The sequence below is a fragment of the Sturnira hondurensis genome, unplaced genomic scaffold, assembly GCF_014824575.4.
Source record: "Sturnira hondurensis isolate 20B ecotype Veracruz unplaced genomic scaffold, ASM1482457v3 Scaffold0008782, whole genome shotgun sequence".
Taxonomy (NCBI): Eukaryota; Metazoa; Chordata; class Mammalia; order Chiroptera; family Phyllostomidae; genus Sturnira; species Sturnira hondurensis.
The window spans coordinates 6,627,097-6,651,377 of NW_028081413.1; the positions used below are offsets into that span (position 1 = coordinate 6,627,097).

The window sequence follows — 24,281 nt, forward strand, 5'->3', positions numbered from 1 at the left end:
ACCTTCTAAATGTTGGTCTGCCTCCCAGAATCTAGTTTCAAACATGACCAATTACTGGATGGATATAGATTTCACAAAGGCCCTGACAATCTGGTCAGAAGGCACTGAGATGACTTGGAGTCTCTCTGAAGCTATGTCACGGAGTGGATTGAGTCAGTAGATTTCTACCACGAATAATGCTTCTCTTTACGAGAGTCAACTAAACTACTTTGCTTCAGTGTTTCCATCTGTAAACCAAGGAGGCTGGATAGCTCTCAAATTCTATGTTGGACTTGAAATTCATCCATCCATCCATCATCCAATTTCTGAATGCCGACAATGTGTAACAGCTGAAACCCCATTAGTGTAGTTTTCCACATAATGCCATTTCTTACCTGATCGTAGTAACGCAGGTAATATTTCACGACATAGTCCACCAGATTAATCCCATTATCCTAGGTTTAAAAGAGAAGCTTAAATGAAAATCATTCACATGAGACTTTGCTATATTATATAGTTGAGAGCCCAAATCTCAGTTTGTGACCCTAATATGTATTTTTCATTTGTGCTACAGGGTACAGGTTCTGTTTGAGCCTGGTAAGATTCCCTCCTTGTCCCATCCGTTTTTTATGGCATCCATACAAAGAAATGACACTACACTCACTACTCTGTTGTGTGGTTAAAAAAAAAAAATCCGTAAGACCTCTGAGGTAACAGCCAGAACAAACAAACAAACAAACAAAATAAACAAAGCACTCTCTCTATATTTGGCTTTTCTGGTATAAAGCCAAAACAGGAGGGGGCAGGGGAATGCTAAAAGGAACCAGGGACTTGAACAGAAAAACCATCCCTCCCTTCCCACCTTTCAAAAGATGTGTGTTCTTAATGGTGTGAAAAACAATCAGGGCAGCTTAAAAGGAATGCAGTGCCACTTTATGACCCTGGGAGGCCAGGAGCGAGCAGGCCCTCCCACAAGGCAGCCTTTGAGTCTTGTTCACATGGGTCTAATTCTAATCTGCCTGTGTGTTTCCCCTCCCTCCACTCCTGCTGCCCCCGATGGGACGCCTACGTATGGGCTGGTTGTTTCTAAAGAGGTGGCTCAGCAGGGGTGTGGAGCCAAATGATAATCGGGTTCAGAGAGTCTGACAGTAGATGTCCAGCCCAACTGTTGTGGGCAAAAGAATAGCTCAAATGCTCAGCTCAGTTGGTGATTCAACACTGCTCTATTAGCAGGAACGTGAAAGTTACCAGCGGCCAACACTAAATTCAAGCCTTATATCATATACTATCTGTTGTATTCTTTCACTGCAGTTCAACACCTAACTGTGCATTTTAGGGCAAACAGATATTAGGAATTTTGCCATCCAAATAAGATGAAACTTAAAAACCATATCTTCATTCAAAAGTTCAAAGAAAGAAAAGGTAAAATGTATTGCTAGAGGGAAGACAGAGATAAATAGTTGAGAAATACTTTTTCTTTTAAAATTAAATGTATAAAAGAAAAATAATGGCAGTTCAGAGACATTCATTATGAAACGAATAAATACCCGACTTTTGACGTCCTTGAGTTTGGGCAGAATTTCTAAACTGTATCCATCTGCTTGTCCCCGAGTCCTATTTCCTCCATTCATATAATTCCCAAAAGCCAGAATGAGAGCTAAAATATCCTTCACACTCTTCATGTTCAGCAAGCCCTGTGATGGCAAACACCAATTATCACACAGCTAAACCCCAAATATACCTATATTTATTCAACAACAAATATTAGTCCTTTATTTTAGGGATAAGAAAGCCAAATGCACTCCAGGCTGACTTCTGTTCTTGACTTTTAGGGTGCTAGGAGAGGGCACACACTATACGTTGGTAATAGTTATGCATTCCTTATTGAAATCTTTTATATTTGAGAAAGGAAAAAAACACACCTTCAGATAAGCAACTAAATACTACAGCATTTGTGGAGAGGATCATGTTCTTAAGAACGTGGGTCATTGTGAGAAAAAGCTAAGCACTAGGATTTATAATGAATACCATGCGGTAAAGCCAACAAAAACTGATTTGCTCACCGCTCATTATCATAATCGCTTCCTTTGTCAAATCTCTAGTATCTTTTTTATTTCACTATGTAGCACATTTCAGATGATCTAACTCATAGGTCCAAGGCAAAACCTCTTTTGTAATCCAGTTGAGTGAAAAACGAACGATACTATGTCGGTTGGTTTAAAGAGCCAGTATGTACATTGGAAGGTATTTGGAATATTGGAGAAGGAATCTGTAAAAATGTCATTTTCTCCCACTCTCCCCTTTTCTCTCCCTCTTTCCCTCTCTTCCTACCTCACCTGCATGCAGAGTATTCTACAGTGAGTCTTGGGGAGTTTATTTCCCCAATCTCTCCCTAAGCATCCTCACGCTTAGGCAGGATAATTGTCAGAGCTATACTTAGAAAAAATATACAAGGTTTTGGCAAAGGGATTCCAGTCAATCTCTCCCACTTCCCTCTTTATCTTTTACCCCTAATAAGGGCAAAGTCATCTTTTTAAATCAGACAGCAAACATACCTTAGAAGCTCTTGTGATGATTTCCACCTTTCGGTGCAAGGAGGTGATACTCTCGGAAAAGACAGCTCTGAAGATGATGCACTGGGCACGTTCAGCAAAATTAGGGATCTGGGCTAACTCATGTAAAAATCTGTAGAAATTAAGAAGGAATCATCTGGCTTTGTATAAAATCACAGGGAAAGTAAAAAGAAAGCTGAGAAAGACCCACTGTGAGAGCATTCCTTACTTGACAATGTCAATTTAACAATTATAAAAGGTATCAGGCTGCTTAAGCAACTCCGAGGGTATGTGTTCTACCATTGACAGCAGAGCCACGTTTTTTACGGGTTTCTATGATGGTAAATAGATGCATGGTGTATAAATTACTTCAGGAACAGAAAGTTAATGCAATTATACCAAACTACAACAAGTTATCTATCGCCCGCTACCCAAATAGGAGACTAAACCCAAGTAAGAAGTGTTAATCTTCATTGTATGAGAAAAAATACATGATACACTCTTTTTATAACGCAGCATTCTCTAAAGAAATATGTGTACAGGCTGAGTCAAGTGAAGACTGGAGGTAAATTCTGTAGGTAAGTGATAAAAAGTCTCTCACTGCAGTGAGATAACTACCATTTTCTGCTCAATGAATTACATACTAGTCAATAACAGTCCCTATTCTATCGATATTTGTTTACTTAACTATATAAACTTCTATCAACTTACCCACATAAACAAAGCTCAAGCCCAGTGCTTGGAACAAAGCAGGTATTCATTAAGTAGACACAATCTAAAACTTTGAAAAACTATGGGAAGGCAGATCTTAAAAGCTAATGGTGAGTACCAACCTACCCACAAAAGCTCACTGTCTGAGCAGTTGGGCACTGGTGCCCTCTGCAAGATTGAGTTGGAAGAGCTACACGCTCTCCGGGCCAACCACTAGAGAGAGGGGTATAAAACTAAAACAAGGGGGAAGAGTTGGACATGGATTCCAAAAAGGAGAGAATCCACTAACGGCAATAAAATCCATTTGGGGTTGAGATGATTATTACCTGACATTTTTGAAAGTCTCTGTCAACTCATAACATCATTACTTTGACATTTTGCAATCTCTCCCCAAGAATGCTTTTCATAAGGGGAAAGGCTGGACCCTCCTTCTTTCCATATCCAAGGAAATTCCCCTAATATAATAGCTTCTACTCTGCACCTCTTCTACTGTATTTCAGGGACCTCTGAGTCTTAATAAGATTCTAATTATCAGCTGTTTTTCTTATTGATCCCACAACCAGGTGAAATCTTTTCTTTCTTTTAATAACACTGTGATGAAGCAAAGAATCCCCTTAAAGAAATCACAGCTTTGTTTGAAAGTTCTGTAATGGGTAATTATGAAAGCTGTTCAATGGGTATAAAAGTGGAAACCTGTAAGAATTCTGAATTAGGACAAGATGAAAAATCACATTTTTATGTAAACTGTTTCATTATAAAGTTAGTATTAAACCACTGATTCATTTATGATGGGAATAAGGGATATCACCAATTTTCACAAATATAAGCAGTAAAAAGCTTATGGGAGGGGGGCATTTGGTCCTGTAGCAAGTCTTGGGGATTTTATTTACCCAGTGCTGCTGAGAGCTGCCTCAGGACGATCCCTGCATTCTTCCTATTCCACATGTGGCCATGAGACTCTAGTCCCCAAGTAGGACCCAGACCCCTAGAATATGCAGACTTCCTAGAGTGAATTAACACAGGAGTGAAGCATGTACAGAGACTATGTGAGAGAATATACTGAGCAATACCTCAACTCAATGACAAGGACATGATAAAAAAGAGGAAATGCTAGATGGACAGTAACTATAACTAGTTTTAACAGGAGGTTTAGGACCAATATGAGAAGGCAAGCCCATGGGCTCACCAACTTACGTTACCCAGAAAAGAGTAAAATTGAGCAGCAAGGTTCTCTGGGATCAGTGGCTCCCTGGGATGAGGGCTTGGGATAAGAAGGCTGACAGAATTTTAGAGCCAACGTCCTGTGTGTGGAAAAGGGCCTGAAACACATATCCAGAGTTGGACAGGGGAGGGAAATTCAGGAATTTTACATTATTTTTTGGATAGAATTGTAGAGAGCATCACGGAAAATGAATGCTCATCAGTCCCCAAGACTAATTTTGTTCAGTGCTTTAGAAACGTATGAAGCATTTGCAGTGTCTGAGGCAGCATGCTAAGAACTGAGAATGCAATTTAACTCATACACAGCTCTTTCTTGATAGCTTGGGAAAGAAAAACCATTACCATGGAGTATGACAAGTACTATCAGTGATGGGACCTATAACAGGAGCTATGGAAGCCACACTTAGGGTGCCAAAGTCAGAGCCCTGGGGGGACAGTGTCAGCTAAGGTTTCCCGGAGCTTTCTGGTGCTGGCCAGACATGTGAGACACTGCCAGGAAGAGGCCAGATGGGTTGAATGATATTTGTAGGAGAGGCGAGTAGGAGTCAGATGCTAAAAGGGGGCATGGTGTTCTAAAGAGTTTAAACTTTTTCTAAATGAATGAAGGGTTTTAGACACAGAAGTGATCCTTTCAGCTTTTAGTTTAAAAAAATCACCATGGCCGTGGCTTGGCCGATTGACTGCAGGTGACAGCGATGTGAGGCTGGGAGACCTGTACAACCACAGTTGCAATAGTCTAAGAGGGAAGGTAAGAGCACCTTCAGTGTGAACAGAGAGGGCAAAAGGATGCGGAAGCTACTAAGGCAGGAAGAACCAGGGTAACTGACCAATCCCGAAGGACTGTGAGTAGCATGCATGCAGAATGACTTGCAGGTTTTTGACTTGGAGACCCGGTGGAATGTGAAGATATGATATAATGAGGAAGCAAATTTGGAACAAAATGCCTTTATGTCACATTCTGTCCAAAAATAGCTACACAGAGCCTTCAGGAAGAGCACCATACTCCTTGCCCATTTATTTGGGAAAATATCATTAGTGTATATAACCTCAAAGGCTATGAGGCAAGTGTCTGATAAATATCTTATCTTCCAACTGTGTTTTATTCACTACCCAGGAGAAATCTTAGTTTGGGACTTTGGGTTTAGGCACTTAAGAATATTTATAGATTGATTTCCTTCGGAGTAGTCCAACTTCATACCGTAAGCCAGAAATAGAAATATATACCCCTAAAGAAGCCACAAACTAGAGACCTTTCCTTTCTTTCCCCAAGGCAGGCCTATTTTCCCAGGAAATTTCAGCCTGGGAAATGGAAGTATACCATTTCAGCCTGTATACGGGAGGGAAGTTCTACACCTCGCACCTTGTGGGTTACTCATGCACAGCAGCAACTCAGCTGACGGGTGCAGTGACACTGCATGGCCCATTGATTTGAAGGGACTAACACTTGGTTCATCATTCCCTAACCGCCCCCACCCTCGAATGGCATTATCTCAGGTGTGTGTGCAGCACCACTTTGGGTTGTAATCTGTGTTCCTCCATAGAGGACTACACTCATAGAGCCTTGTTTCAGACATCAACATGTCTTCGTTCTGGGCGCCCCAAAGCAGCTGGGGGCCTCGTGGAGCATTCCAATGGGCTGTCTATGGTGTCCTCACTCTAGGCCAAAAAAACTCGTGTCAGGCCTAATCAAACCCAACAGAGCTTCACCTCACCTCACCTCACCTCACCTCACCTCACCTCACCTCACCGATCTCACCTCACCTCACCTCACCGATCTCACCACCGCTCCAAGGCAGAGCGTAAAGAGTAGAGGGCCATCTCTGAAGGGAGTGGCTCTCAGACAGCTGGGTCCCAGGCAGATGACACTTTTGGGGGAAATGTCTTTCTAAACCTGGCACTGGGGTGCAAGGAAGCTGATGAGGTGAGTGATGAGGCCGGCTTCTCCGTGCTATGATTTATAGGACTGGGCACCGCAGCACTTTTAGGAAGTCGTAATGCTGCAACTATAAATGATTTGTATTTTCCAGTGTGTAAAACATGCATATAGTCATCTATCTTGGAGCTAAGGGCAAATAAACTGTCAGAAAATCAGGCTCTGGCATAATTAAACAAGTGCTGGACTGTGCAGGGGATCGAAAGCAAAGGCGAAGTGCGCTCAGGCCTGAAGTCCTGACCTCTCTGCACGTCACCCCCCAGCAACTGCGCCCAGGCACGTCCCCTCCCTGGGACAGCACAGGAGGCCTCTGCGGTCAGTACAACTCAGCGTGTTCAGGAAGCTGCTGCAACGACTATTTACGAACTTTATTTTTTTTTTTAATTTTTTTTTAAATATTTTATTTATTTATCTTTCGAGGTGAAGGGAAGGAGAGAGGGAGAGAAACATCAATGTATGGTTGCCTTTCGTGCGTCCCCTGCTGGGAGTTGGCCTGCAGGGAACTGGCCTGCAACCCGGGCATGTGCCCTGACTGGGAATTGAACCGCGATCGTCTGGTTCGCAGGTCCGCGCTCAATCCACTGAGCTACACCAGCCAGGGCTATTTACGAACTTTAAAAATGCACTTCTATCTATATCATCAGTAGAGAAAGCAGGAATAGTAGGTTATTTGCTAATTACCTGACATCATTACTCTGTGTCCTGGAAACTAACCTTAAGAAAAGAATGCTGGAAAGGCATTAACACAAAAGGAAAAGAACACTTCCAGAAGCAGAAACCCACTGTTCAATTCCACTGCGTCCTCCATTCCCTTATCTTAGAGCCAGGGTTGTACACTGTGGCTCACAGGCCAAATGCAGCCCACCACTTCTTTTGCATGGCCCATCAACTAAGAATGGTCTTAACTTTTTTTTCCAATTTTTTTTTTACTTATTGATTTTTGAGAGAGAGTGATTTGTTGTTCCACTTATTCGTACATTCACTGGTTGATTCCTGTATGTGCCCTGACTGGAGATCGAACCTGCAGTATTGGTGTATTGGGACAATGCTCTAACCAACTGAGCCTTTCAAAATGGTTGCAAAAAAATCAGTAGGTTAACATTTCATTACATGTAAAATGAAATTCATATTTCAGTGTCCATAAGTAAAATTTTATTGGGCCACAGCTATACCCATTTGTTTATGTGCTGACTGTGGTTGTTTTGCACTTCACCAGCAGACCTGAGTAGTCTGAACAGACCGTATGGCCCATAAAGCCTAAAATACCGTCTGGTCCTCTACAGGAAAAGTTCTCGAACTCTGGGCTTAGAATATCACTGCTCAACATGGCATAGTTGGCACTACCTAATGGCTTGATATGTCCTATTGTCCCTGTTAAGGACTAACTGTGCTCCTGCCCCCAATCCATATGTTGAAATCCTAACCCTTATGTGATTATATTAGGAGGTAGGGCCCATGAGGTAATTAGGTCATGAGGGTGGCACCCTCATGAGTGGGATTAGTGCCCTTAGAGAAAGAGACACAAGGGCTTGCTTCCTCTCTTTGCTTTTGGTCATGTGAGGGTACAAAGAGGAGTCAGCAGTCCGCAATCTGGAGGAAAGCTCTCGCCAGAACCTGACCATCCTGGCACCCGATCTCAGACTTCCAGCCTCTAGAACGCTGAGAAATAAACTGTTGTTTATCAGTCAACCAGTTTAGGGCATTTTGTTATAGCAGCCCAAGACAGTCTTCAAGTTCTCCCCATGTACTCATCAATGTCTAAATATTCCATTTTTAGTCACTTAATTTTTAGCGATTAGCTTATTAGTGGGGATTCATTTATTGTATCAGGGAAACATGATTTTGAGTTGAACCACAGAATCCATCGGGGTGGGGGTTGGTAAGGAGGAGGGCTCAAGCCGCTGGAGCAGAAGGGCAGTGGGACTCCATTTGCGCTGATCCACAACACTGCTACGCTCCACGGACTATCCGTGGGGCAGAGTGTTCCTGACCTACGCTACATGTGAAAACCACTCACCTAAGCTTCTCAAAATTATCATGAAGGTTTATCAATAACTGAGTAAACCTAGAAATCTCCCACCCAACCATTTAAAGATGTTTTTCTGGAGTGGAATGACCAGGCATCCAAGAGGAGAGCATGCTAGAGGACCCCAGAGCAAGGCAGGAAGGTTTCTGCACAAAGCACAGAACCTTGAATGTCTCTAGGGCTGAATTGTTACCCTAAACGTAGATCACTCAATTTTCTCTTTGTCTCCTGTTCTTGCCTGATCTCCAGGCTGAGAAGGGTGGTATGAATTGGACATGAAGCACCCAAGACAGCAACGGGCAAAGGAGCCCATTCCACATTCTCACAGTGTCCTGGGTGGGGCCAGCAGGCTGCAGAGCCACAGAAGCTCATGTATGGTTTGCAGACCCTGAAGCCCAGCCAAGGACAAGAGTCACTCAGTTACGTATGAGAGTTCTGGGTTTTCAAAGGGTGTGAAATGACACCACAACCTATAAAACAAACAACTCTAGATAGTGAAGGGAGAGAAGAGCACGTGCCAAGAAAAGATGAAACAGTCACATCTGAGTTGGGCAGAGCAGGTGGAGAAACTTGGGGAAAAGCTGGCACATTTAGGCTACATTTACTGGACCCGACACTTAGGAAAATCAATTTCAGTGCTGTGCTCTGACATCTTTTTAACTGCATCTGCAGAACCTTAAACAGAGCAATGACTTACTCCTTCCTCAGTTACCCTTTTGGCCAGAATGTTTAGTCTAGGAGGAATTAATAAGTTGCTAGAACAAGAAAGGGGAGTCACGAGGGATGGGGAAAGGGGTTGAGAAATAGTCTCTCCAGCAGCGCAAAACTCGTGGCTGCTTTTCCCAGCAGTCAGGTCATTCTGCTACATGCAATAGGTCACAGGAGTGATGGAGCTGAGACTTAGCTCACTGCACAATTTAGAGGTGATTATTCAGAGCTGGGATGCAGGAAGATAGAGCCTGCACTTTGGCCCAAAAGAAAAGTGTTCAAGCATCCTTACTGCTCAGGTTTATCCAGCAGCTTCAATTCTTCTTCTTTGGATGTCTCATAATACTTTCTTATTTTAACCAATTCATCCTCTTGGGCTCTCTGTGTTCAAAAATAAGCAAAACAAAACACACACACACAAAAATGAGCAGTGAGAATCTGTCTACAGCAGCAATTTTCAACCTCTCTCATCTCATGGCACACAAAAACTAACTAGTAAAATTCTGTGGCACACCCCAAAATATATTTTTTGCTGATCTGACAAAAAATAGGTACAACTTTGATTCACTCACACCAGATGGTTATTGTTGTGTTGGCTGCTGTCATATTTTTATTTGACAAGCTAAAGGAAAAGAGGACAGTGCCCACGACTCAATAGTTAGCTATCACCTGTTTTAAAAATCCTCGTGGCACAGAGGTGTGCCATGGTGCACCACTTGAAATTGTGGGTCTAAAGCAACATGTCTCAATATTCGGTCTCTGAACCAGCAGCATCAGTATCACCTGCCACTAGTCAGAAATGCAAAACTGTGGCCCTACCCGGGACCTAAGAAACTCCAAAGGTGTGGCCCGGCATGCCTCCCAAGTGTTTCTGGTGCATGCCAGTGCTGGAGAATCCCTGGCTAATACAAATGGCTATAACAAGTGACATTAGCTGGGTACAGAAGCCAGGACATTGGGTTGCTACCTCTGAAACCTCTCTCTGTTGCCTGTAAGAAGGTATGGTGCCAACCATCCTTAGCACTTGCTTCTTGACTCTCAACAGCCCTCCTAACATATGTAGGCTGATGACTTTTTTATTTCTAGTCACCCTCTTCTCTTTTTTCTAAATTTTGTAAGCATTCCCTGTCTGTACTGCTTACTTTAGCATTCGATCGCATACCGCTTACCTCTACTGTGAGCTGACAAGAATTGACAGTGCACAAAGTCCTAGGCCCATGGTAACAACAAAAAGCATCCAGAAGGCATTATGCATCTTACAAAGTCCTTCAACATCAATTATTCTGTTTTCATTTTACAGATGATTCCACCGAGATTTACACTAAGTACCTGGTAAAGGGCCTGACTCGGAATCTTTCTCCCATGATACCACGCTGCCCTCCAGGTACTAAACGAATGCACCATCAGCTCCGGATGGCCTGGTATTTGTGTGCCTTCTCATCTAGTAATGAAAGCCTTACTGATAGAAACGTGAGAAGTTCCCACACAAGGTGAGTACTAAAGAGTTCCTGATACGTGTCAAAGATGTGAAAATGTGTAGGGAACTGTCAATGCTATGAGGCTTGATTACTGCATTATGACAATATCCTATAAGAAACTGAGGTTCTAGGGTACACAAGTATTGAAATTAATCATTTTTTTAGCTCAGAGACTATTCATATTACAGCAGTCCAGGCAGCTTCCTGGGAAATACCATTACTTCAGTAAAGAGACTCTGGTTCAGTCTGTTTTCAAATACTAACAGAGTCAGTGAACAAGAACGGTGAACAGCTATGGGAATTCTGACTCTCCTGTGCCATCTTCTCAAAGAGAGGCTTCAGTCATGCCCGTTATTTCCACATATAACCCAAACTTAAAAACCATATGCATGTACAGTGCTGTGTATTTTCAAAATACCTTGTTACTGCCACAGATATGGAATTCTTTTAATCCTCCTGAAAAACCAGGTAGAGACCATTATAATTCCTACTGTACTGATAATCAGGCAGGCTTAAGGAGTTTAACTGGCCCAGTCACTCAGCAGCCAGTGATAGAGCTGGACCTGTCTGACGCTAAATCCAAAACACTCACCTGCCATCCTATACTACTGCCCACGTTCAATACCATCAGCTCATTTGAACTAAGAGTAATCATCCAAGCTGGTATTAGCATTTCCATTCCTCAGAGGAAAGCACTGGTACACACCAACATTAAGTAGCTTACCTTCCTTAATTCTGGTAGTAAGCTACCCGGCTGAGTTCTGTGGCAGACGAGTGGCCTCTACCTTGAACCACCCTCCCTTGTAGGTGTGCAAAAGATCTACTAACTCAGACACCAGAATGGGGGTGAGGAAGCTAATGTTTTTCTTCTGTCTGCTCTTATTTGAGCTTGCATTTCTCTGCCTTAATCTCATCCATGCTGTATCTAAACCCTAATTGCTAAAGAACATGAATGAATGAATTGGCAATTTTTCTGGAGGAAGCAGTCAGGTATGACATTTTTTACAATTTAACATTTTTTTTGATCCTCACCCAAGGATATGTTTGTTGACTTTAGAGAGAGAATAAGGTAGGGGAGGGAAGAGAGGGAGAAAAGGCAGGGGGAGGGGGAGAAAGACATGCATCGATGGGAGAGAGAACCATTGATTGGCCTGGCCAACTGTGGATCGGATCTGCAACCCAGGTACATGCCCCAACTGAGAAACAGACCTGCAACCTTTTGGCGTACAGGATGATTCTCCAACTAACTAAGCCAGCTGGCCAGGGCCAGACCTTAACATTTTTTTTTCTTGTTAAAAGGACATGGAAATATGGACTCCAGTTCTGTATGTCTCTGATACTCACATTTTCATATAAGGCTGCCAGGGTCTCAAGATCAACCACGGAGTCGTCCACATTGAAAATGGCTGCCAAACACCCAAAAAGAGAGAGAAAAAAGAATAACGGGTTTGATTATACTCTCCCATACTAACATTTATTTCACGTCTGGCTTCCAAGCAATATAATATTGCACTTTCTAATAGAAGCTGTATCCGTTAGCATGTTCCTACCCCTCTCCTTTTGCACAAGGGACTCCAATAAAAGAAACCAAAATGGTTGGTTGCTATTGCTGGCCTGAGCCTTGGCCTCGCCTGGTTTAATTCCTCAAGCTCTGCGTCCTTTCTGCAGTTTAATTTAGGCTCCACAGGACAAGTGTATGTGGTTTAAAACTAAATCAGTTTGTGGGTTTGAAGCACAATTTTAAATCTTTCTTCCCTGCTGGTAATTGAAGAGATTTAGTACCTAATGCAACAGAACTGACTCTTGCCCATTACCAAGAAGAAAGAGAGAAAAAAAGACAATGTTGGCAAATTAAATGAATTCAGGCACGTGATTTCAGGCACTTTTCCATGGCCACTGCAAACAGCTTGTTTGGATTAAAAAGACAAGAAAAAGCAATAATTGCATCAATGGCAAATTAAGATTATGGAAACCTCCCAAGAATCAGTCTTAAGGCAAACTCTCATTCCCATGGGTTTATTAGGGTTCTACTTGTTGTTCTGTATCTTAAATAAGTCACTTAGCTGTTAACTAATATGCTGATGATTTCACGTAGAGAGATTCCTTCCCATATACACCAGGATGCAAATAATGAATTTAAAGCCTTAATGGATTTGGCAATCAAAGTGTTTGAAATAGGCTGCTCCACATCTTTAAATAATTATTCAAAACTAATAAGGTTTGTTCCCGCAACCCCACCTCCCTTCTCTGACTTTACATTGTGAAATTAACCAGCCCGCTAGTAAATTTTCTCTGTGGCAGGCTAATTAATTTTATTAAACCAACCAGAGATATTTAGAATGCCTTAAAGTTCTGCCCGTCCACCATTATTCAGTTCCTTGGCATTACACCACGGTTTCAGAGAAGGTAGGGATCAAGGTAAAGGGCAGGTTGCTTTCACACTGTTCTGCTCCTTCTGCATTTCAAATCGTATGAACCCCTTTACACAATTTCAACAAAGGTAATTAGCTCAGCTAAGATCGTGTAACTTCACAGAACACTGGGAAATGTACTTCAAATTCCTTTACAGGCCACATTCCCTGCCTTAGGAGTTATAATCGGCAAGTTACTCCTACATACGTGCGGCAGTGAGAAAAGAGGAAGTTAACGTGTGAGTGACAAAGTTGGTCATCTCGGATTCCAGCAAGACCAAGAAAAATTACACTTCCCAAAAAGCCAATCTGAAGCCACAAAAGAAATATGCAGTCTGAGGGAAACAAATGAAAGACTTTACCCTCCCACAACTGTTACTTTGTACATGGAGATAATGTGAACTCACTGATTTATTAGGTAGACCAGGCACTTCAGCATGTCTGTTGCTTTAAAAAACAGAAACTGGCCAGGAATAATGTATCTCTTATGTAAATTCTAATATTTCCCTACAAAAATCAGTCATCAGGAATGCAATGAGAAAAGGTAAAATTCTAAAAAATTTATCAGAAATGTTCACCTCTAATCATACAGCCTTGGTACCATATATGAACTGTAAACTTAGGCATGATTGAGTAACCTTAACTAATGAGAAAGAGAATGATCTGCACACTTCTTTCCTAGAGAGGAAATCTCTGGTTTTTAAAAGTTGATCACTTTGTGATTTTGGCAAGTATATGTCTGAGCTTCAGCGTATCCATGGAACAGGTGTAATACCACTTACGAAAAATATTAAGAGAAGAAATGAGTATGCTTGGCATAGCACCTATAACATGGTATAAACTCAAAATGGCATCTAGGAACTGTAACTACTGGGATATTAAACCACAAAAAACACATTGTTAATGTGTTTTAACGTTTGTTAATGCCTTATATGCTCTAAGATCTAGAAAGAATTAGAGAAAGAAGACTGCAACCACTGAGTAGTTTTGTGTGATAAATGTAACTTTCCAGAATTCTTGAGTGTTTAAGATAGGAGGCGCAACTTTAGGAAACATTACAAATAGCAAAGGCATATGCACAAGTAACCATTCACAAGATAATGTATCAAGGGGCTGAGGAAAATAGAAGATACCTTTGGGCCCATCCAGAAAATTAACCTAATTTTTATATCTAATTTTCATCTTTTTTGCCAATCCACACTTGATCACACCACCAAAGTTATTTTTTGAAAACACAGGTCTCAAAATTTTACTTTGATCTTTAAAATACCTCAGATGTCTTTCCCTTAAATATTGGGTAAGGTCCAAAGTCTCTGAACTGATTTTTAAGCCCATCCGTTTCCTGGCTCCAAGCTACACTTCTGGTCTCATCTCCTACCACTTCCATTTCTCCCAGGTGCGCTGTGCTCCAGCTAGACTGGGCCATTCCTGAACGTGCACGGCTTCCCTCTTTCCCACACCTCATCCTCCAGGTGAAAAGTTCCCTTCTCTGGAAGGACCTCCTTGATCTTGGGATCATTAAGCTCTCACTCTTTTCCTTTTCTGAGGCATTGTACTTTAAGAGCCTGTAGTATGGTCAATTGCATAACAATTTCCCTCTCCCACCAGAGGGTAAGCCCCTGTAGTCAGGGATAGTTCGACACACCTTGATAACCCAGTTCCCAGTGTAGTACCTGGGGTGCAACAGAAATAAACTAAACATTGGTGGATGGAGTAAATGCTACAGAAACCTGAAAGAGCGAGTCCTTCTGCTAGGGGTCAAAGTTTCTTTATAAAGAGAGCATGGGATCTTGAAAAAGAAAACAAGTACTTTTCAGTGGACTTTGACAGACAAAATAGCATGGCCATGTTTCTGAATCAAGGTTGTATGCCCACCCACCTCCATTTGTCCTTGTTAAAAAATCAAGGCTTAATCAGAAGAGTTGCAGAATCATGCTCCTACCTACTATAGGTGCATTGCTTGCCTGAATATTCCATATCAAAAAATATTTTCTCATTTTTTTAAGAAAAACATTTCTTCCCATATTCTTTACTTTCAGAAACTTTTAAAATAGCAGTATCATCTTAGGGATAAAGGTTACCAGTAAAATTTCAACTGCTACATTGCTTCAGTCCGGCCCCTGAAAAACCCATTTATTAACTACCATTAATTAAGCCAAATTCATCCCAAGCAATGACAATTTGTAAATTTACAACAAGTGCCAGTGAACATCAACCGGAAGGATGTGAGAGACTTTCCAAGTGGAAAAAGTAGATGCAGACAGGATGATGGAACGTGCAGGCAAATGGCAGGTAGTTCTTGGCAGTGGCAAGAGAAGTATCAATTGGCTTCTCTTAAGGGAAGCATCAATGGGCTTAAAGGAAGCATCAATTAAGTGCACTAAGGAGGTAAGACTCCACCACGGTTTGGAGCAAGATCTTGTGGGATTCTGATTGCCACATGAAGAGCCTGCAATGCACTGGGTGCACTGCATGGAAGCATTGAGCAGTTGTGAGTGGGGGAGTAAGGTGGATAGCATTATATCACATAGGAAACATTACACTTTGGAACAACTGGTTTAGAACCTCTTTCAGTGGGCAAAGGTAGCAAAAACCTGCGTACTGTGGACAGAAAGAACAAGAACAGAGGAGAAAGGCACTAGAGCGCGTACAGAGTGCGCTCATCATTATACCACTCTGGGTACCCTATTCAGCTCTGGGACTGAGGAAAATGGAGTGTAGACTGCTCGAGGCTTTATGCCCAGACTTGGGGGAAGACCTCTGGGGCACCCACAGAAAAAGGCAGCAGAGTCTAAGAGCTGGACATGCTTGCTGATCTTCCCTCCAGGACCTGGGGAAGGAATGGGAGAGAGGAAATGACCGGTGAAGAAAGTTGTAGATGACAGATTAATTTAGGGCCAGCGCCAAGTATCCCGTTGTGGTTTCTCCTCTTCCATGTGAGGATCTTAAAAGTAAAAGTAGAATAAAATTCAGAAGTAGTAGCAGTACTACAAAGAGATCACGTGGCTGAGCACATGAGCTTAAAGAAATTAAATTATTTATATTATTTCTATCCTACAAAGTGGCCAAAGGAGGTTAGCTTATTGCCCAAAGGTCTAAAAAGTCAAGGAAAAAAAAAACAAACTTAAGTCCTAGTTGTCCTAGGAGAGCTTCCTTGCATGTGCATAATTCTGCCCCTATTCACCAGAAACGGTGTACATTTCTACATAAGGCACTGATAAAATTATCAGTACCTGATAATTCTATTTCCAAAATTCTGGAGCAGTGTATCAGAGAACTGATGCCTGAAGGCATTTACCATCAATCTTATTAGCATTACATGAACCCATTTAACTAGTTAACTGATGATTATAATACAGAAAGAAATCTATCACTAATTAAAATATTTTTGGAGTTACCTACAATCAGGTAGCTCCCTCCATTTTATACCTTAAAAACACTCTGTTTCCCTTGCTCTGTCCGTCTGCCTCTCTTTCACACACAGTCACGCACTCACACACTCATATACACCTTTTATCTTATAAGTTGAATAAGCAAATACCAGCCTACATAATTCTACAGCACGCCTCACAGCCCTGATACAGTAATTCCAAGTAATTCTAGCTTTTGTTCCCATCTGTACAGGGCTCATTATAGCAACACCCCTGCAGCTGGTGTCAGAAAGGTGAAGTGTCAAATCCACAAAGGGGAGACCCCAACAACTCATTGCTACTGCAATATCAATCATTGCTGGTGGTTTTTACTTTTATCTCCCTCTCTCCTTAGTTATTCCCACTCACACTGTCAGTCCAGCTAGAATATTTCACCTACACCTCACAATATGCCGAAAGGAAGTAGACACACGCTGTGAAAAGCTGGTAATTTTATTGGGTTCCTTTACCTTTAAAAATCTGTTACTTGGTCAAGTCTGGTTTCTGGGCTCCTTTTTTGCAGGGAAATTGAGGCAAACATTTTTATGTGGTCCTCTGGTGCCTGCTCTGTACTCTAAGAATTATATACACAAGGATCATTAGAGTAGTGTTTCGCCCATTAAGATATAATAACCGTCAGCAGGGACAAAAAGCAGATCAGTATCACAAATTCAAACTAGCAGGCGCACATAAAAACTATGCGCCTGCTTCAGGCACATGCACAGGGTCAGGGACTCACACACTAGGTAAATTCCCTCTCCAGTGTGGGGACAGCCTTTCACTAGACCAAGGTGAGCAGAAAAAACAGGCAAGAATTCTCTCAGCCCTGCAGCCATTTTTAACCCAGAAACTTTTCTATCCCCAAGTGCGCCACGTCCAGTAAACAAAGGATGACTGCTTGTTGTTTAAAGGGCTTCTAATAAGTAAAAAACAAGCAGTCACTCATGGGAGCTGCTATTGTTTTGACTGAAGGAGGACCTTCAGGCAAGAAACACGGAGGACATTGAAGGAGGAAGGCACACTCCTTAGTTGGTTAGCCTAGCCAAAGGAAATCTTGTCAATCAAGGTATGGAAGATGTCACAAACAGAGAAGGTTGGGTCCGTTTACCAGCTTGGACTAATGTTGGTTTTAAAAATAAGCTCTAGCCCTGACCAGTGTGGCTCAGTCAGGCATCACCCCCACAAAGTGAAAGAATGCCACTGGTTTGATTCCCAATCAGGGCACATGCTTGGGTTGAGGGCGTGGTACCCGGTGAGTCACGGTGCATACGAGAGGCAACTGACTGATGTTTCTGTCTCCCATCAATGTTTCTCACCCTCTTTCTCCCTTCCTCCCCTACTCTCTAAAAATAAATAAATACTTTTTAAAAAAAGAAATGTTATGTGTAGCCCACTCTATTCTTCTTCGTGCTTCCTTAAGTAGTTGACACAATACCTTATACAAAATTGGATTTTAATAATCATTTGCAAGTATACTAGATTTATTCTCAGCACAAGAAATCAAAGATAAAAGGGATTACTTGATGCTATTAATAGAAACCATTTTGTTAATAATTTTAACTTCCAAAGAGCCAATATAATACTTAGATGTTTTGCTCAAATTACTAATACTTTTAGGACTTGATAAATACTCAATTTGTAAGAAAAAGAGAACAGGATGTGGAAAGTAAAATAGGAGGACCTGTGTTTTTAAAACTCTCAGGTAACCTATCCCCACAAACTAATTCCCTTGGTTTCTACCAAGGAAAAGGCAAGGATGTGGGTCATGGAAAAAGGCAGTGGTAGAATCTGAGAGACTAGGAAAGGCAAAGCGGGAACATCTCCCCAAAATCTCACTTCCCCACAACAAGGCCAACACTAAGAGGAAAGACCAAGTGCATGATACAACTGGGCAAGAGGTGAAAAGAAGGATGGAACATGGAGGGCGGTCAGGTCAGGAGCAGCACAGAACCTGTCCGTACTGAGAATTCCACAGCCATGTCCCTTCACAATGGTGGTAGCTCACATACAACCTTCCCTCAACATGCCTCACTTTTTCCACTCTGTTCCACCCCCAATCAGCAGCAGGCTCACCTGTGCAGGCACAGTTGTGCACTAAGCCTCACTCTAAGCCTGTAGTCAGATAAAATGCTGGGGGCACCAATTATTAAGCAGCTTAAAGGAATCTATGTCCACCACATTAGAAGGTGGGGACAGTACAGACTTTACTGGGGATTAATACATAATAAATTAATAGCGAGCATTTATTGTGAGCTTTCTGTGTGCCAGGTATTCCTCTGTTTTACATTTAATTGTATAAAGTGGATGCTAGTGCTGTGCCTAGTTATTTTTTTATTTTTTTCCCTTAATTCCCACCAAGGACATACTCATTGGTTCTTAGAGACAGGGGAAGGGAGGAAGGGAGAGAGGGTGAAGGAAAGAAAAAGAGAGAGAGAAACATCAATCAGTTCCCTTCCACATGCATCCTGACCAAGGATCAAATCCACAATCTAGGTATGTGCCCTGACCAAGAATCGAACCAGCGATCTTTTGGTGTACATGACGATGCTCCAACCAACTGAGCCACAGTGGCCAGGGCATGGTGTTCCTAGTTTTACTAACGATGATACTAAGTCACAAGAATCACACAGCTGATTTCTAAAGCTCAGTTCCATATTCAAATTTACTGTACTATGATTATATTATACTTTTTTATCCCTTTATAAGTATTAGGCTATAAAAAAATCACTACCCCTAAAATCTTCACCACCTGAAACACACACATGCACATACAGACACGGATCAGTTAACCTACTACCCACAACAGTCTGTACAGAAGCCTTGGTAAAAGGCATCACAGGCTTTCACATTAATCAGCAGTTTCTCAGTGGGAACCACATACAGCCCTTACCTCCCCTCCTCCCGGAAACTTCATTTGTATATTCTACCATGCTGCAACGTCACCATTATTTAGTTATCACTGACACTTAATTCAAACATGTTGTAATTGTGGGATAAAATTATCAACATTCAACATTTTTACCTATTTGCAGCTATGCAAAATAATCAGTATTGCTGGTGAAATCAGAGCAAGACAAATTTCTAAAAAAGAGAAATCTGGAACTTGTCAAGTCATTATCTCAGAAGTACATAAATATAAAAAGAAAATAGAATCTAATATAAAGACTCATTTTTTCAAAAGATATTAATAATTGCATTTTTACCCTGCATGCCAGAACTAAGAAGGCAAAGGCACAAAGCATGAAGGAATACAAACAAAACTTGCTTCCAGACACATGAAGAATAAGCACTATCTAGGGAACATATTTCACAATCGGATCTACGCTGCCAAGTGCCTGCTAGTGTGTCCTGTTGGTTGATACGGACTTTAATTGAGGCTTTGAGGGAAACAGGAGGCAAGTGTAAAGAACACAGTGAAGAGGAGCCAGCTGGGAGTTGGAAGAAACGACAACCCCAAAAGGGATGCTTATCTAATCGATTCCAAAACCTCAAAATCATTCAATCTTATAAAGTAAAAATCTCAATTGTCAGCCAAGTCCAAGCTTGTACTATACGCCTGGAGGTGCCCACGATGCCATTTTATAGGTGCAATTAAAATTGTCCATGGTTCAAACCTCAAAGGAGGGATACGGCACAGAATCCGCACCACTTCCCCTCCTTCACCCCTCTGTTCTCCGTAGGGCAGTGGAATGAGAAACAGTTTGGGTTAAGCTGCTTCTGTTCTTCCATTAGTTCTGGTTCTTTTAAGCCAAAATTACATTCCAGGCAGATTGGATGGTGGCAGTCAGTGCCTGAAGGTAAAGAACCAAGAAAGGCCACCCTCTGCTCTCCGGACTCGGCTCTGCGAGAAGGAATGTACAGTGGTTTCAAAAGGGGTGGGCGGGAACCCTGCTGCTCAGGTGTTTTAGCCTCAGTGGGAGGACAAGAAAGGTGGGAAAGGGAAGGGCAGTACTAAAACCACTGTTTAAATTTATCTAGAGATTTTTGAGCTCTGTCAATATTCAGTTAAGTTGATTGACCCTCACCTTCTGGACATGATTGCATGTCACCGTTGGTGGCAAACACCTCCATAGGTGGCGTCCTCACTGGTTCTTTTAATGTCAACATATTGTGATGGGGAGGGGGAACAATTAATAAAAGTTTTCTCATTCTAAAATCTGGTTTTAACTAAATTTGACAAAACAAACAAGTTGGCTTCAAAAGATTCCTGCAGAGAACCCCAGATTGAAGATAATCCATCAACGTGACAATGACAGAGCAAGCACTTTGATTGCAAGTACAAATTTTTCATCGGTCATGACATGACTTGAAACCAAGGACACTTGGATCAGATTTGCCAAGACTCTGACCTCCCTCAGTTATAACAGAATTTACCAAGAGACTGAAATCTAGCTCTAAATCCACTATTGTCAACAATGAGCCTCCTTCCATTTACACATTAAGCCTTGAGATGTTAGCTCATGAGAACCCAAAGCCATCACAATGAGCAAAACAATAAAAATTATTATTAATCTCATTTTAATTCACATTTTTGCATATGTTTATAATGTGCCTATTAGTTCGGTCACACATTTACATGATGTACATGTTTTAGAAAACATACCTTGAGAAGCACCCTCTGACACTTTACTGATAGGAGCACACAGCGTAAGTTTTGCAGACCGGCTGCCCTTGAGTACATGGTCTCCTACGCTAGAATCACAAGGCTCCTCAGGAAAGTGCTAGACAATCCTTGGTGTATTTCAGACGTCTGGTCAAATTAATTACGTTTTAAACAACTAACACAAACCTTGACAGATATTTCTAGAAATTGTCAGGCTATTTCCAGTAGGCAAAGTCCAGTGGGCATTCTCAGATCTGGGGGGCCAGACTCTGGGCATATAACTAACTGGCACCCTCCTACATTTTAATTTAAAATTTACATTTTAAACAAAAACAAAGTCTTCACTGCTGCTGAATCCCTAACTGGGATTCTGGACTAGTAGGAACTAAACTGAAAAATGTTTTATTTTGATGTTAGATTAAATGTTACAAATATAAATTCTGAGTGTACGGGAAATTCCAAATGAATGCCAGGAGGTTTCTGGCACCTAGTCTGTTGCAACGCATACAGAGGTTTATATCAAGAATAGTCAACAGCAATTTTCCATCTCCCTTGGGAAAAGAATAAGAGGAAATCACTAACGTGGAATGAAAACACTAATTTGCAATCATGCAGGCAGTCACTGGGTCCAAGGATGCCAAAATGCTTTTAAATACAAGTCATCCAGTTGAGTGGATGGAAAACCAGCAAGAAGTAAATCACTTCTTCAGAGCCTCCCCTGGACCAAACAGAAATGCTGTGGGTATCACGGTCAGCCTTCTGAAACCATTCTTCCTCCATGACCAGGGCCCGCCTTTAGTCACGCAGTGCTTTAAACTTAGTCAGTACATGGATCTGGCTTTCTCCTGCAAGATGCTGACCCCATCTTGGGTAGACAGAAACAGATAAAGGTGCTTACCCTTTGGGGATGATATATCTCTAACCTAGTTCTATCTATATAACATCAGGCTGGAATTTTCAGATGCTCGTTGAACACTTCAGCCTAAATGTCTCCAGTCATCTCAGGCTCAAATCATTGAAAACTGAACTGATCTTTCTGCGTCTACCAAAGCTTTTCCTCCTCTAATTCCAGTTTATGTTTTTGGCATCATTATACATATTCTTGTTAAGGCCGGGAACCCAACATACATATAAGACTTCTTCAACACCGCTTGTATCTAATATGGCCAACTACAGCAATTTTCTCTCCAAATATCCCTCGTATATGGTGTCCTCCCCTACATTTCTACAGACACAGCCTTAGTTCTGGCTTTCATCATTCATCTCGGCAATCACAATCCCTTTCTAACAGATCTATCCATTTTTAGGCACTTGATTATCATTGCCCAGGTGTCAGGCACAGTACAAGGTGCTAGGGACACATCAGTGAGCAATCACCTTCTTGGAAAATACATTCTGGAGATGAACATGAATGAGAATGTATGTGGATGAACAAATAAACCATTAAGTGCTCTATGGACTTGAAGAGAATTAACTTAGGATGACTTCAATTAGGGGGGATCTGGAAAGGCTTCTTTGAAGTGACATTTGAGCTGAAACCTAGCAAAGAAAAGGAGCTGGCTGGAAAAGTATTTTAAAGAGAGCATACATGCAGAGCTATTCATTCAAAATGGGCTGTGCCTTCAAAGACTCAGAAGAAGGAAAGAACACGGCCCTTTTAAGGAATGGAAGAGGTTAGAGGGCAATGAGGGGAGAAGCAAGCGCAGCCAACTGCAGCAGGAGATGCAGCAGGAGAAGCGAGCAGTGCCCAGAGCCTGGCAGGCCTTGGAGGCCAGTCTTTTCCAGCCTGAAAGATATATCTGCCCTCAAACTCTGACCACAGCACTGCCCGTCCTCAACTCTGTCTCCCTGTTACTGATGGGACAATGTCCACATCTTGCGTGATGAGACTCAGCCCCGCCTGTGCTAGATGCTGCTTGCCTTTCTAGCCCTGTGCCCTGAAACTACACTCACATGTAATCTGTCCATTTGAGCTATTCCTCCTTTACACATGCCTTCTTTCCACTGGAAAAGTTCCCAAGTGTGGTGGACCTCGTTTCACCCTCTAAGACTCACCTGAAGTTTTACAGAAGGAGACAAGATATTGCTTTGTTGTTTCATTGGTAACTCTACTGTAATCTTGGACTGCTTTTCACACCTCTCCCACCATCCTGTGAACTCTTGAGAATGTTACACTCTGGATCTTATGTATTGTGATCGTCATGGGGTCTGATATAGAGCTGGCCTTCAAAGCATATTTACTGAGAAAGGGGGGGAAGGGAGGAAGTTTTGTCCAAATGCACTAATGGAATATATGACATTCGGATTCCATCTAGTCTAAGGTTTACTTTATTTTTTGAATCAAACTAAATTAAAAAACATTTATTGAATGACTCTTATGTATGATACATTAGCTTGATTAGTTGTCAACAATGCTTAATTATCAGAGAAATTCTTAGCAAAGAAATGCAACATGACATAACAGAACAGACACTGGTTCTCTACTTGTAGATGTAAGACCCTGAGATATACAGCCTCCAAATCTCACTCCCTGAGTACACGCTATAGGCAGCATCTAGTGGACAATGGAGAAGTGCCCACCCTGCAAATGAGGACAACAATGTCCCTTTTTAAAGAGCTGAAACAATAAAAACTGTTACCCATCTATGGAGGGTAACTGCGGGATGAAATACCCCAAACTATTATCTAGGTGACCAACCTGTAATCTCAGCAAAAGGTAAAATGGCATAAACAATATATAATGCCAAGCAGAGACAAGTGACATGGAGATAATGATGAACAGATACGATAAATATTTCCACCCTGACAAAGGAAACACACCAACTATGCAGTTTATACATCACCTCCTTGTGAGCCCGAAGAGGGAAAGTTACTGCATTTGTCTCTGCGCAGTGACAAAGATGAATATATGCCCAGAAGGCCAAAGAACAGTCTCTGAACTGTGGTCACTTCACCACGGTTGTCGTGCTGTGCGACCTTGCCTGGCTGCCAGCTGGCCTGCCCCAATCAGGGCTCGCTGCAGCCACACCCCCCCACATGAAAACAAACATTTTAGGCCAATGTCAGCACAGGGAATCCTTTCATCAGGACGACAATGCAAGGCCAAGTGCATTCCATTCACGACCAGACATGGACTCAGAAGGAAATGTAACTGACATAGCCCGGCTCCTAAGTGACCTTCAGATGCCAGTGTCAGTCAAATGATTCCAAAGAAAAATTAAGCTCAGGTTATACTGCCGCATTCATCTG

General features: G+C 41.9%; 1 protein-coding gene across 1 annotated transcript in view; it reads right to left on the reverse strand.

The window, feature by feature from the left end:
* Window positions 1-24,281, reverse strand: part of FMN1 (formin 1) — a 265,054-nt gene that overhangs the window by 125,219 nt on the left and 115,554 nt on the right. The window contains exons 7-11 of the mRNA XM_037056139.1: window positions 11,953-12,014; window positions 9,423-9,511; window positions 2,535-2,664; window positions 1,527-1,673; window positions 375-434 (exon numbers count right to left, since the gene is read on the reverse strand). Of these exons, the coding sequence (XP_036912034.1) occupies window positions 375-434; window positions 1,527-1,673; window positions 2,535-2,664; window positions 9,423-9,511; window positions 11,953-12,014 (488 nt within the window). The remainder of the gene's footprint in view (window positions 1-374; window positions 435-1,526; window positions 1,674-2,534; window positions 2,665-9,422; window positions 9,512-11,952; window positions 12,015-24,281) is intronic.